This window comes from Trichinella spiralis (assembly GCF_000181795.1).
Source record: "Trichinella spiralis strain ISS 195 chromosome Unknown Scfld9, whole genome shotgun sequence".
Taxonomy (NCBI): domain Eukaryota; kingdom Metazoa; phylum Nematoda; class Enoplea; order Trichinellida; family Trichinellidae; genus Trichinella; species Trichinella spiralis.
In genome coordinates, this window is record NW_003526948.1 from 1,845,401 (window position 1) to 1,857,318 (window position 11,918).

General features: G+C 33.0%; 3 protein-coding genes across 3 annotated transcripts; all 3 read right to left on the reverse strand.

Annotated features, from left to right (window-relative positions):
* Positions 1 to 4,080: 4,080 nt before the first annotated feature.
* On the reverse strand, positions 4,081 to 5,449 carry Tsp_11595 (SECIS-binding protein 2). The gene is made up of 7 exons (XM_003371460.1): positions 5,387 to 5,449; positions 5,266 to 5,313; positions 4,872 to 5,182; positions 4,708 to 4,813; positions 4,530 to 4,629; positions 4,264 to 4,418; positions 4,081 to 4,194 (listed from the first exon to the last, which is right to left on the reverse strand). Exons 1-7 carry the CDS (start codon positions 5,447 to 5,449, stop codon positions 4,081 to 4,083), a joined length of 897 nt encoding a protein of 298 aa, XP_003371508.1.
* Positions 5,450 to 5,980: 531 nt separating this feature from the next.
* Positions 5,981 to 8,601, reverse strand: Tsp_11596 (cathepsin L1). Its single transcript, XM_003371461.1, is given in 10 exon segments — positions 5,981 to 6,080; positions 6,144 to 6,472; positions 6,520 to 6,723; positions 6,743 to 6,820; positions 6,880 to 7,041; positions 7,104 to 7,246; positions 7,464 to 7,545; positions 7,645 to 7,665; positions 8,028 to 8,207; positions 8,554 to 8,601. The coding sequence occupies 10 exon segments, from the start codon at positions 8,599 to 8,601 to the stop codon at positions 5,981 to 5,983; spliced, it is 1,347 nt and encodes a 448-aa protein (XP_003371509.1).
* An 868-nt stretch (positions 8,602 to 9,469) lies between these two features.
* Positions 9,470 to 11,871, reverse strand: Tsp_11597 (alanine--tRNA ligase). Its single transcript, XM_003371462.1, has 3 exons — positions 11,647 to 11,871; positions 10,156 to 10,998; positions 9,470 to 10,090 (listed from the first exon to the last, which is right to left on the reverse strand). Exons 1-3 carry the CDS (start codon positions 11,869 to 11,871, stop codon positions 9,470 to 9,472), a joined length of 1,689 nt encoding a protein of 562 aa, XP_003371510.1.
* Between the last annotated feature and the right edge of the window lie 47 nt (positions 11,872 to 11,918).

Below are 11,918 nucleotides of genomic sequence, written 5' to 3' on the forward strand. Positions count from 1 at the left end.
TTTTACCTAAATTGCGAACAAAAAAAACCATTTTCATCTTGCTGATATTATGAAAATATGCAAATTTATTTTCGTTTGAAAAGTACCATTTTCCTAGAAAATATTTCATTTCAAAGTTTCACTTTTTGAACATGCAATTTTACGAAAAAAAAGGAGAATAAATGGATTGCAACAACGAAGATCAGTTGGAAAAATTGGAAAAAAAATCTCTCTCTCTCTCTCTCTTTGTGTCCAGTTGTGGGAAAAGCCGAACGCTATTCAACAAATAGCATCAGTCAATTTTTCTTGTTTCAATTCCCAAATTCAGAAAAATTATTGAAATGAAAAAATAAATTTAAAAAATGCTTTTTTCATTCTATAAATTTCTCATCTATGCATGGTTTATGAATTTTATCAAAAAAAATCAAAGTTTCCAAACTTTAATCTGTGAAAAATGAAAAGAACAAAATGACCAAAGCTTATGATGATGATGATGATGAGGAGGAGGAGGAGGAGGAGAAAGATCAATTTGCAAAATAAGCACGTGATTTATTGCTATGGTAAAAGTGCACCTTTGCACAAAAGTGCCATTTTTACTAAAAATGAGCCTACACAAACAACGATCATTATATTACTTTTGACATTTTTGAAAAAATTTATCACTCCATCTGTCATCAGTGATGAATGTATACATATATATATATGAGAAGAAGGTTCTTTATTTGAAAATATAAAAAAATATTTCAATTATAATTAATAAATTGAAAATTATTTTTTCCAACAAAACTGATGATTTGCTTGTACAAGTTCAATCGATAAATAACAATAATCATAATGTCAATCAATCATAATTTTGTAATTTCCAAAAAAATTTATTATTAAAATTAACAACTGCCTATTTTTTTTCTTGCATAATAAATAAATTAAAAAAAATCATCTCTACTTACCAGAAATAAGCGAAGTGATGAATGGAAAGATGAATATAAAAATAGATGACAACAGCATGGCCAGTGTTCTGTGATAGTCGAAGAAAATTTCAGTTCAACTAAAAAAGACACCACATTAATTTTTGAAAATAATAAAAAAATTATGGGTGTTGTCAATCAAGCGAAATAATAAATGCCTGCGCAAAAACAAAAGCAAAGTTCTGCTTTTCAATTACGGATGTACATGTGCATATATATATATACATAATAAGTATATGTCTCTATATATATATATATACATATATATAATAAGTATAATGCATGTTTTGATGGATATTTTTTCCAGCGCAGCCAATCCCACCACGTTCAGGAAAAACAAGAACCAATAGGAGAAAAAGAACTGAAAAATTTGCTAAAAAGTAGCCGCTAACAGAACAAGCATCTGTCTCGTATGTGAAGCATCAAATCTCCTCTGATCTGATCTGTTGAAAATAGCATGAAAACAGATAAAGACAAATCCTAATCGAATAAATAAATTATACAAGTACACACACAGGTAGAGAAAAAAATAAATAAAAATTTGTAAATTCGCTTAAACTGATTGTGTTCACAAATTGCAGTTTGTGTTATGGCTGAAATTTCCACTGAGACATCATCATCATCATCATCATCATCATCATCATGTGCGGTTTGTAGGTGAAGCAAGCAGGCCGTGCTTTTGCCAGGTCTCATCAATCATCTTGTTGTTTTTGAAAAACCAAAAAAAAATAATAATGCAATGCTCTTGATGATAAATTTATAATTTCCATTTTTTCTGTTGTTGTTGGTTGTCTTGGAAAAAAGTATCCTCAAAGCTACAAAGCTGACGCTGTTGTATAAAATTGTTCAACAGAACGGTTGTCGAAGAGAAAAAAAAAACACAAACCTCACTAATTTGCCCTTTTTTCTCTTTCCCTCTAAAATTAAATTCAAAATCAATAATCAATTTCATAAAAAAATTACTTAAATAAAAAATCAAACAAGAAAGAGCTTTCAACTTTGTGAACCAAAAGAGCTAACCTTAAGCAGAAGTTGCTGTCCTTGGGAAAATTGAAAAAATAAAAACCATCAACAAACAAACAAACAAACAAACAAACAAAATCAAAAACGTTCATTTTCTCTCACTCAGTTCTCCTGCATAATACAATTTTTTTGAATAAAAAAATTATTTTAAAATTTCTCAAAGTTGACGAATTTTTTTACACAAAATTATTCTGTTCACTAAAAAGAACTTTTCACGCAACGCTGCTTTCGACAAGATACCATTTCTGGGACAACTGGACAGATCAATCAATGTGTTGTTACCCAAAAAAAAAATAAGAATAGAATAGCAGTAATTTTTTATAAAAAAGATAATTATAATCAAATCAAAAACAAAAGCATCATCAAACAAGGCATATACATACATATACAAAGTTGAATATTGCACGCGATTAGCGTGATCGATTGGGTGGATAATAAATAAAAACTGTCATCCTATTTCAAAATAGCATTAGACAAGAGGCAAAAGGGGATAGATAGTGAGGTGGAGATAAAAATTTAAAAAAAAAGATAAATAAAATACACATTTGATTAGAAGAAGATGAAATTTTTAATTTCAAACTTCACTCACCAATTGATGGCAAATTATTAATAATGAACAAATTGATAACAATACAACAAAACCTCGTTGTTTCAAGTGAAAAATTTATTTTTTACCATTTTAATTATTGATTTTTAAAATATCCTTTCTTTTATGCAACTTGTAAAAGGCCAAATATGAGAGAAATTTCAACTTGAAAACTTACAAATAATGCGATGTTAAAATTGTTACAATTATTTGATGACAACGTTGACTGCTGATGATGCGTTTGCATTGAAATTATACTCAATGATAAAAAAAATAATAGTTTTTAAGTAAATTAATAAATCACATTAATGATAAGCAATGAAGCACAAGAATTTCAAACAAAAATTATTCACCGCCGACGAAAATCATGCACACACACAAACACACACACTGGTCAAAGTGTAATAATATATGGAAAACAAAAGAAAATAAAAATATTTTTTTAAAATAAACAACTGAATAGATTTCAAAATTGTCAAAATATGCCAATGTAAAAAGAATATTTAAAAAAAATTATTTTTTTCAAAAATAATACTGCTTACCTTTTTCAAACGATAACTAGGTCAATGGAAATGGAAAAAAAACTTTTCTACAATAGTCACTTGTTGAAAAAATTTACAGTAACACTGTTGAAAAGTAATAATAATATTTTCAATTGATCGACAATAATTATCAGTTTATCATCCATTTATTTTAATTAATTAATAATTAATTAATTCGTACGTGTGTCAATTGTCAAAGTTTGTGCACCAAAAGAAAAAACTTACCCGCCAAATGTAGTATCTATTACGTATGAACAACACAACAACAACAACAACATCATCATTGTTTGAAAATTCAAATTTTTCATTGTTCTACTTTCCCAACTTCAATTATTCAGAAATATGAGATGTATTTGAAAATTAATTTCTTTTTATTATTTTTTTTTCTTATAAAGCAAAGTTGATCAATGTTAGTTAATTCATGAATTAAAGTAATTTGTATAATTTTCTTTTTTAATTAAAATAATTATCATACATAGGGCTGTCTTTTTCTTCGAACAACTAATCTGAGCTTTTATTTCATTATTATTATTAATTTTTACAATCTGTCGATCAAAGCAATTAAAATACTTCAGAATGAGTGTAATTTAATATTTCAAATAAAAATAAAAAATAATAATTATTATTCTGGAATAAATTAATTTTTCTTTTATATATATGTATACTGAAATGCGAAAAATTATATCTTTCAAAAGTTGAATTCAAATTTTCCAGACAGATCATCAATCACTGTCATTGATGATCATTATTTTCGAAAAAGGGAAAGAAAACAGAAACCAAAAACTAATGATCAGGTAGGTCAAGTTTAAATTCAAAACATAAACTTTGAAAAATGAACAACCGGCACACAAAATAAGAAGAAGTTTATTTTTTAATTTCGCATTAAATTACATTTCAATTTCATTCGATTGTAAAAGATAAAAAAAATTATAATAAATAAATTCTTTGCATCTTTTATAATTTTTCCTCTTTTCAGTTGTTTCTATTATTTTGCATGCTCATCGTCGACGCTCATTAATGCAACGGAATCAATGACAGCATTGTTAATTGGACTTTTTCGATGCACAGCGATCATTTCTTTCAATTCATTAAAATGCTGCTACAATGGCAAAAAATTGGATAATTAAAAATACAAAATTTACAAATCAAATACAGTATGCAAACGAACCGTTGCACCCTGGTGTTCCAAAACGCCCACGACAGATACCGTAGCCTGTTTCATGCATAATTTCGCGAGACGCCTACGATTCAACCCGAACACGTACGGAATGTCAGCTTTCCGACACTGAGTTATCACATTCAAAACATATTGATAAGCACCGTCTGGAAAGGTGAAATTTAAAAAAAACAAACAAACAAACGAACAGAAAATAATCCGATTCCATTTTTCAAATATAAACCAATGACAACAACAATTTGAATATTTTCATTCACCTTCGAGATCCATGGCAAAAATTACCATTTGGATTTTGTTTCGCCTAATGTGCGCTTCGACTTCACGCAATCCCAACACTACACGCCGCTTTTGCAAACCCTGAAATGCAAACAACAAATCAAATGCGCCTCCTTTTCAATCGGATACAATTTAATGTTGATAATAATTCGACTGTACCAAAGCTGGGTTGATTTGATAAACACGATCTTGCAAACGTTTCAGTTCAACAATCAACATTTCTATTGTACCAAACAACTTCTCATCCGCTTCATTGTCGATAAGTCTAAAAAATTATTAACAATTCAAACAACAACAAAAAAAACAAAACTCGGTGAGTTTACTGTAGAATTTTCGCATTCCTTTCAACTGCCGCAACATTGCCCGCTTCGTTCCCTTGCCCAATGTTGGCGTTGGTCTGCCGTTGTTCGATTATCGCCTGCGAAAAGCGGTTTCGAAAATAAACAGGAACTTGCAGCTTGTATGCAAATTTTTTTTTTCTGCTCTCCAAAAACTCAACCCAACTCCACGTTACCTTTTTCATGACCGTTCGATTGGGCTTTTTTTTCTGGTTCACTTTTCCATTCTTGTTGCCAGTTTTAATTGGCGCCGTAGAGTCCAAAAAGTTCCCACGTCTCACCACTTCTTCAGTGGACTGTTGTGCATAAAATTGTAAGTAAATAAAATTCAAACAAAAAACAAATTGTGAAAAGAAAAAAATATAAAAATTTTCATTACAGGCTTCTTCGGCAATTTACATTCTCGTCTACATTCACCTTTCACTTTCTACGAGTAGAATAAAATTTAATCAACAACAAATGTCCAGCATTTATAAATTAAATAAACAAATAAATATTACAATTTCCAAAGCGTCCCAAGATGGCAATGGTTTCAATTTGCTTTCTCGCCACTCGTTGTTCATTGAAGACAATTTCCAATTCTGCAATACCTCAAATTTCAAACATACATTTCTGCACTTCGGGATCGATCGTTTTGAATATTTAAATTTTCAACTAATATTCAAGCAGTGAACTCAACTAATATTCAGGCATTATTAGTGAATGCAATGAAAATGTAAAAATTTACAAAAAGTTCCATTCACTTATAGTGAAATAAATGAAAACCAACAGTAAACGGACGCTGTTGAAATTATTCAAATTAAAACACGATATTTCTGAAATTCAAAAAAAAAAGTATTCGATCGTGATCGTGCAACGTTCTTTCATCGTCATAATATAACAACAATGAATAAATAATACCACTTTAATATTGGAAAAAAACAATACAATAATAATAATAATAATAATAATAATCCCTGCAAAACACTATGGCTGAATATGAAGAAAAAAGTGTGCAAATTTGAATGATTCCCTTGATCAAAGCAAGAAACCGTGAAAGCAGACTGTGGCAATCTAATTGATTAAAAAAGGCACTACGGGCACTTTTCCAACAATCATATAATCGGATAGCTGGCGAATGAAGCAATGCCACAGCTGTTGTTCTTGTTGCGAGCCATAAAAATGTAACCATCGTTACCCCAAGATGTACCCCAGCTGAAATAGAAAACAAAAAAATTCATCAGAATCAAAAATCACACGCGAAATATTACAATTAACCTGTTTTTGACAATCCAATAATCCTTTCCTTTCAATGAACCGTATCCAACAACCAGAACCCCATGGTCGAGAAATTGCGAGCTGCACATAGGTTCAAAGTAAACCCCTAAATTTGTCCACATCACTTCCACAGTATTAAAAATGTCGACCATCAACAGCATACCGGATGAGTAGAACTGAAAACTTTCGTGAGAAGCGTCAATGGCCACTGACAACGGCCCGATCGTAGCAACAGCGTGCATGAGGTATGTTTCATTGCCAGGCTCAATGTCGACGAATCCCTTATCCGTTGCACCGATTGTGGAATTTTTGAAACGACATTTTTTATCCTATAACACAAAAATTCAACAAGATCACTGTTCCTCAACAAAGTAACAAGCATGCGTACAGCTGCCTCGTAAGGATAGGATTCTTCGGTGTCGATGCCGTGATTTTCTTTGACATACTCAAAAGCGTTGTCCATCAAACCACCACTACAGCCCTTATTGCCATACTTTCGACTGCAGTCGATCAAATTTTGCTCCGACAAAGACACCAATTTTCCCGTTTTTCGCTTATTCTGGCCTTCCAACGCACCCGTCTACAAGTGATTAGACAACTTGTTGAAAAGCACGCGAATGAACATGCAAAGCATTGCTGTTTACCGCACTGAAGGCCCAACACGAACCACAATGACCCTTAACGAAAAAAAATTGCACAACTTGTTTGAAATAATTCCTCAATTTAAAATAATTACCTGATCCTTCACCGGAGTAACCATACCTTCACTGCGCCAGTCAACGTTCAAAGGAAGATCACCGGTAAATAGTAAAGGTTTGAAAACCGAAGACGGCCTGTAATCACCACTTTTGCTAGCAATTTTGAAACCGTTCATTAACTGAACAAATTCTCCATGAGTCTGAAGAAAATTCAAAACATAAAGAAATTACAGTATGCTTTCAAACTGATTATACAACAAACCAAATCGGAATATTTGTTCAGCTTCATAGAATAACTTTTTGCCCCGCCATCGAACTGTTCGTTGTGGCGAATCACTTTCAAACGATTTGCGTAGAACACTTCACGACGATAATTCTCTTCTGATTCATTTGCATACGTTTTTCCTGAAAAAGCGATTCATTGCTGAATTTTCGAAACAAAAACATCAAATACTCTCCCTCATATCAAACAGTTCAGTATGTTAATCCTCTACCGCTAACATCATTGATTACAACATTAATTTTCAACACAAATTGCTCATCAAGATAAAATAATACACGTATACATATGTGCGTGCATTAATTAAATTATTTATAAAAACAGTGACATATTAACAACAACCTGCCATAACGTTCCCTAAACAACATACAGTAAGCAATAAGCATAAACATGATAAAATACAACACTTATAATAGTACGCTAACTACATTTATCAAAATAAAAATAAAAAATTAAAATTAAAAAAATACAACCGTTAAATTTATACAAAACATCAATCAAATTACGAATTTAACAAATCAACATGATCATCAAAATCTTGATACTGTAAAAAAGTGATAAAATCTTATTACAAAAATTTGTTGACGACCAATGTAACATTTAAGAAAAGTTGCAATGAAATAAAGTATTGTTTAGCTGATGGAAACGATAAGAAAACTGCATAACTCAAACAAGAAATTACAAAACATATTAATTTTAACAAAATGGTGTCAAATTAATGTATACTCTACAATTAAATATCAATTATCTCAATTTAATGCAAAAATAAAGTAAACTGAAAAATTATGCAATTATTGAAGACAAATATATTAATTGCTCACCGTATATTTCTTTGTAAATAATCCACTCTGATTCTTTGAAATACATTTCCTTTTGTTCAGTTGTTAAAGGCGGATATCCTTTTACGAACCGCAAATAGATTTTTTTCGCTTTCGCCAAAACAATAAAAGGAACTGCATCAATGTGCTGTTTCCAATTCAACTGCTCGATGTTTGGTATCATCATTCCCATATCACGGACAATCGTCACAATCGAAAGGAACAGGAACGCAATTACGGCAACAGAAAGCAGCAGTGATCGGTTCATCTAAAAAAAACGGAAAAAGTTGTAAGCCAAGCATTTAAACAAAAGTTATTGTATATTAAGTGAATAAATCAACTATGAAAATTGAGCAGTGGAACTTCACACTGAAAATCGCAGCTGAATCTGAAGCGAGAAAGCGTTTTCGAAAATGAATTGCTACAAGATTCAAGCTGCACATAAGTTGCAGTAAAGTTATAATCACGCTGTCTCATGGAATGAGTAGAAATTATTAAATTTGTGAAAATAAATATCATTTAATATCAACTGCGACATAAACCTATGAAAAGCAGATTCGAAAACGCTCAGCAGAAAAACAAGTGAATCACCGAACAAAACGGTCAACACCAACCTGCTTGTTGACAGTCACTGTAGCGGTTAGGTACAATTGAACTTGCATTTTTTGTAAAATTTACATATAAATTAAAAAATGGGAACAAAGTTATAATGAATTTATTTTTTTCATTTTTTATCGCCAATTTTAAATTAAATTGCCAGCAAACTTTGTTATTCCATCTTTATTATATTCAAATCTTACTGCGTTTGCGAAACAAGAAAATCAAAAAATGTCCAAAAAATTACAGATGTTTTTTTAATTTTGCATATTTTTAATTATAATTTTTGTGCAGTTATTTAAAAAAGTATATACAAGTCTACAATATAACCAGTTAATCATGAACTTTATGATTCAGTGCCAAGAACAATGCAAACCTAACCAATAATGCAAAACAAAGCAATAATAACAATAACAACAAGCAATAAAGCAAGCAATTTCCTTCTAGTATTTTATCAATAATTCCGGCGCGCAAACAAGGAAATTTGCGTACGCATGCAACGCCAAAAATTTGCATGCGATCCTGCGCAGACGCTATGGATAGCGACCGTGATTGTCGAGAAACGTTTTTCGATAATTGAAAGAGCACTATCTGCTGTTGCGTTCCACTTTCCAAATAAAGTCACGATGGACGATAAGCCGATGCTGTCAGAACTGTGCAACATTAAACTTGAATATCTTTCGCTTACTGTAATCTTGCAAACTCAGAAATATCACAATCGTTATTTACTGGGCAATTTGTTGTTCAAATCCATTTTAAATCGATAACAATTAAAATGCTTTTGAATAATTCTACCTTCTGCCATTGAAAGTGGAGAAAAGTGATACAATTTCCCAAGAGTGGATACGTGCGTGCCTGCACGGCAAAGCTGGTAAATTGGATTTGGTTTAATGTCAAGTGTGACTAAAAGTATTGTTTTCGTTTTCGAATCGATCACTTGTGGAAAATGGGGGGAAGCTCGAGTTGCAGCAAAGCGGCTCGAAGTCGTTGTTTTTGCCTGGTTGTCAACGACCGTCGACGTTGTTCCTGTAGCTGCTGTTCGAACTGGTGCAGGTCGAATGGCAGACCTCTGCGTTCAGCCAGATTTTGGACCATCTCCATCGGCAAGCCGTACGTATTATAAAATAGAAACATCGCCTTTGAATCAATTGGTTCCTGCATACGATCGAACCGAGCTTTTGCTTTTGTCAGAGTTGTTGAAAATCGCTTCTCCTCTTCAAGGAGAACTTGATTAATCAAGAGTCGACTGCTCTGCAACTGTGGATACGTGTCGGCGTACAAGTCGACCACGGCACTGCACAGTTTCGGAAACACACCCGGTCGTGGTTCACCGAGCAACGATACATGGTATAAGGCTCGACGTATGATTTTCCTCAACACATGACCAGCTTCCTGATGGCCCGGCTTCAAACCGTCTGCGATCGCGAATGTGCACATCCTGGCATGGTCGACGATGATTCGAAAACTGCTATCCAAGCCAGTTACATCGTCGACACCAAATCTACCTTCATACGGAGGTGAACCAGTCAGCTGTTGGCAACTATCAATCAGTGGCTGTAATGAACATAGAAAAGAAATAAGAATAAACATGTGGGAAGAAATTATTTTCGCGAACACACTTTGAACAGATCCGTGCCATATGCTGAATCTTCATTTTGTAAAACAGCACAAAGCCGTTCCAACCCCATACCAGTGTCGACGTGAGTGGCTGGGAGTTTCCGCAAGGAGCCATCTTCATGTTTGTAATATTCCATGAAGACCACATTCCACAATTCTGACAGGGTTCCGTCGGGTAGTTGTACATGTATTTCGGTACATGGTCCACAAGGACCCGTCTCACCAATGGACCAAAAATTTTCCTCTGCATTCCCTGTAAGCAAACGGCACTGTTGCACACCGACAACATCAAGCCAGATTCGTTTGCATTCTTCATCCGCATCCAATCCCAATTGTTGGTCGCCTCCGAAATAAGTGACGTGCAAGCGTTGCTCGTCAATGGAATAAATTTTGGTTAGCAACTGCCAAACGTGATTGCAGACAGCTTGTTTAGACATTGTGCCGTTGAATGACCAATTGCCGAGCATTTCGAAAAACGTATGATGAGTTCGATCTTTCCCAACTGAATTCAAATCGTTCACACGAGCACATTTTTGGAAACTGACTGCCAAACCGAGATGGTCCCTCGGTCGGAACTGGGTTTGAACAGGCCCATTTATATTAGAAATTATGGACCTGAATTGAACAACTCCGGCACTTGTGAAAAGCATACCGGACTGTTTTGGTGCAATCATGGACGATGATTCCACAACAACGTGATCCCATTTTTTGAAATAATCTACAAACGTTTGTCGCACTTTACGAGAATTCCATTCAATATTTGCATTCGTGCACAACCGGCGAACTACAACGTGCAGCGTCAAATTATACGATGCAAAATAGACCTGACGCATGGGTTTACAGATCTTAAAAATGGAAGATTTTTTTATTAGTTAATACAGTTTTTAACATAAAATTGTTTTATCAATAAACAATGGGTCATAGGTGACGTCCAGTTGGCAAAGACAATGAAATCAATTCTTGACAAAAATAACCTTTTATTTCTGATACATGGACACTAAAAATGTAGATTAATACAACAATTGCAAACACTATCGGTTGATGCAAATTATAGACTAAGCGCAGATTTTAAGACGAGAGAAACGTAAGTACAGTATAACTGCGCTTAGATTTACTTTTCAATGATTTAAAGCGCATGTGAAATTTTGAATTCATCTAAATTTATAATCAGCGCGAAAAAATTCGTCTAGAGTATGCAGATTACTAAAATTCTTCATTTATTATTATATCTCGTACTGCAAAATGCTTATTTTCTAACGAACTATGTAACACAGTTGCACAAAGTTTACAGTTAATTACGAAATGTTGAAGACATAATTATTCGATTAATTTGAACAATCGATAAAATAAAACTTTTTTCGAACATGAACTTGCAGACACTTTCATTCCAAATAATTTAATTCTAAGTTATAGCGAAAACATTCTAATCATATTTCATCAGCATAAAAATCTACTTTAAAAATACAATCAATCTCGGATTATTCATCATTCACAAAATCAGCTGGATTTTTACGCAAACGTTTTTCTTCCTGTTTCATACCATAATCACGAAGATAATACAAAGCTGGTATTGCTAAAAGTGCCCACCAATATTCAAAAGCCTTACTACCAAGGTTTCGTATTTCTTTTCCATATCCACCAAACGCTTTTTGCTCAAACGGGCTCAGAGCAAACTGATACATGCCATATATTTTGGCCATTCTTCCCCACGGACGCATTTCTGCAATTTAAGCTACAACATACACAAAATTATTACACAACACAT

Coding starts and splice junctions, on each gene's coding strand:
- Tsp_11596 (XM_003371461.1), bottom strand. CDS start 8,601: ATGCAAGTTCAATTGTACCTAACCGCTACAGTGACTGTCAACAAGCAG. Junction 7,247..7,463: donor TTTAGGGAACGTTATGGCAG/GTTGTTGTTAAT, acceptor TCGCTTTTTCAG/GAAAAACGTATGCAAATGAA. Junction 6,081..6,143: donor TATTGGATTGTCAAAAACAG/GTTAATTGTAAT, acceptor TTTCTATTTCAG/CTGGGGTACATCTTGGGGTA.
- Tsp_11595 (XM_003371460.1), bottom strand. CDS start 5,449: ATGAACAACGAGTGGCGAGAAAGCAAATTGAAACCATTGCCATCTTGG. Junction 5,314..5,386: donor CTTGGGACGCTTTGGAAATT/GTAATATTTATT, acceptor TTCTACTCGTAG/AAAGTGAAAGGTGAATGTAG. Junction 5,183..5,265: donor GTAAATTGCCGAAGAAGCCT/GTAATGAAAATT, acceptor TATGCACAACAG/TCCACTGAAGAAGTGGTGAG.
- Tsp_11597 (XM_003371462.1), bottom strand. CDS start 11,871: ATGCGTCCGTGGGGAAGAATGGCCAAAATATATGGCATGTATCAGTTT. Junction 10,999..11,646: donor GTAAAAATCCAGCTGATTTT/GTGAATGATGAA, acceptor TCCATTTTTAAG/ATCTGTAAACCCATGCGTCA. Junction 10,091..10,155: donor ATGGCACGGATCTGTTCAAA/GTGTGTTCGCGA, acceptor TGTTCATTACAG/CCACTGATTGATAGTTGCCA.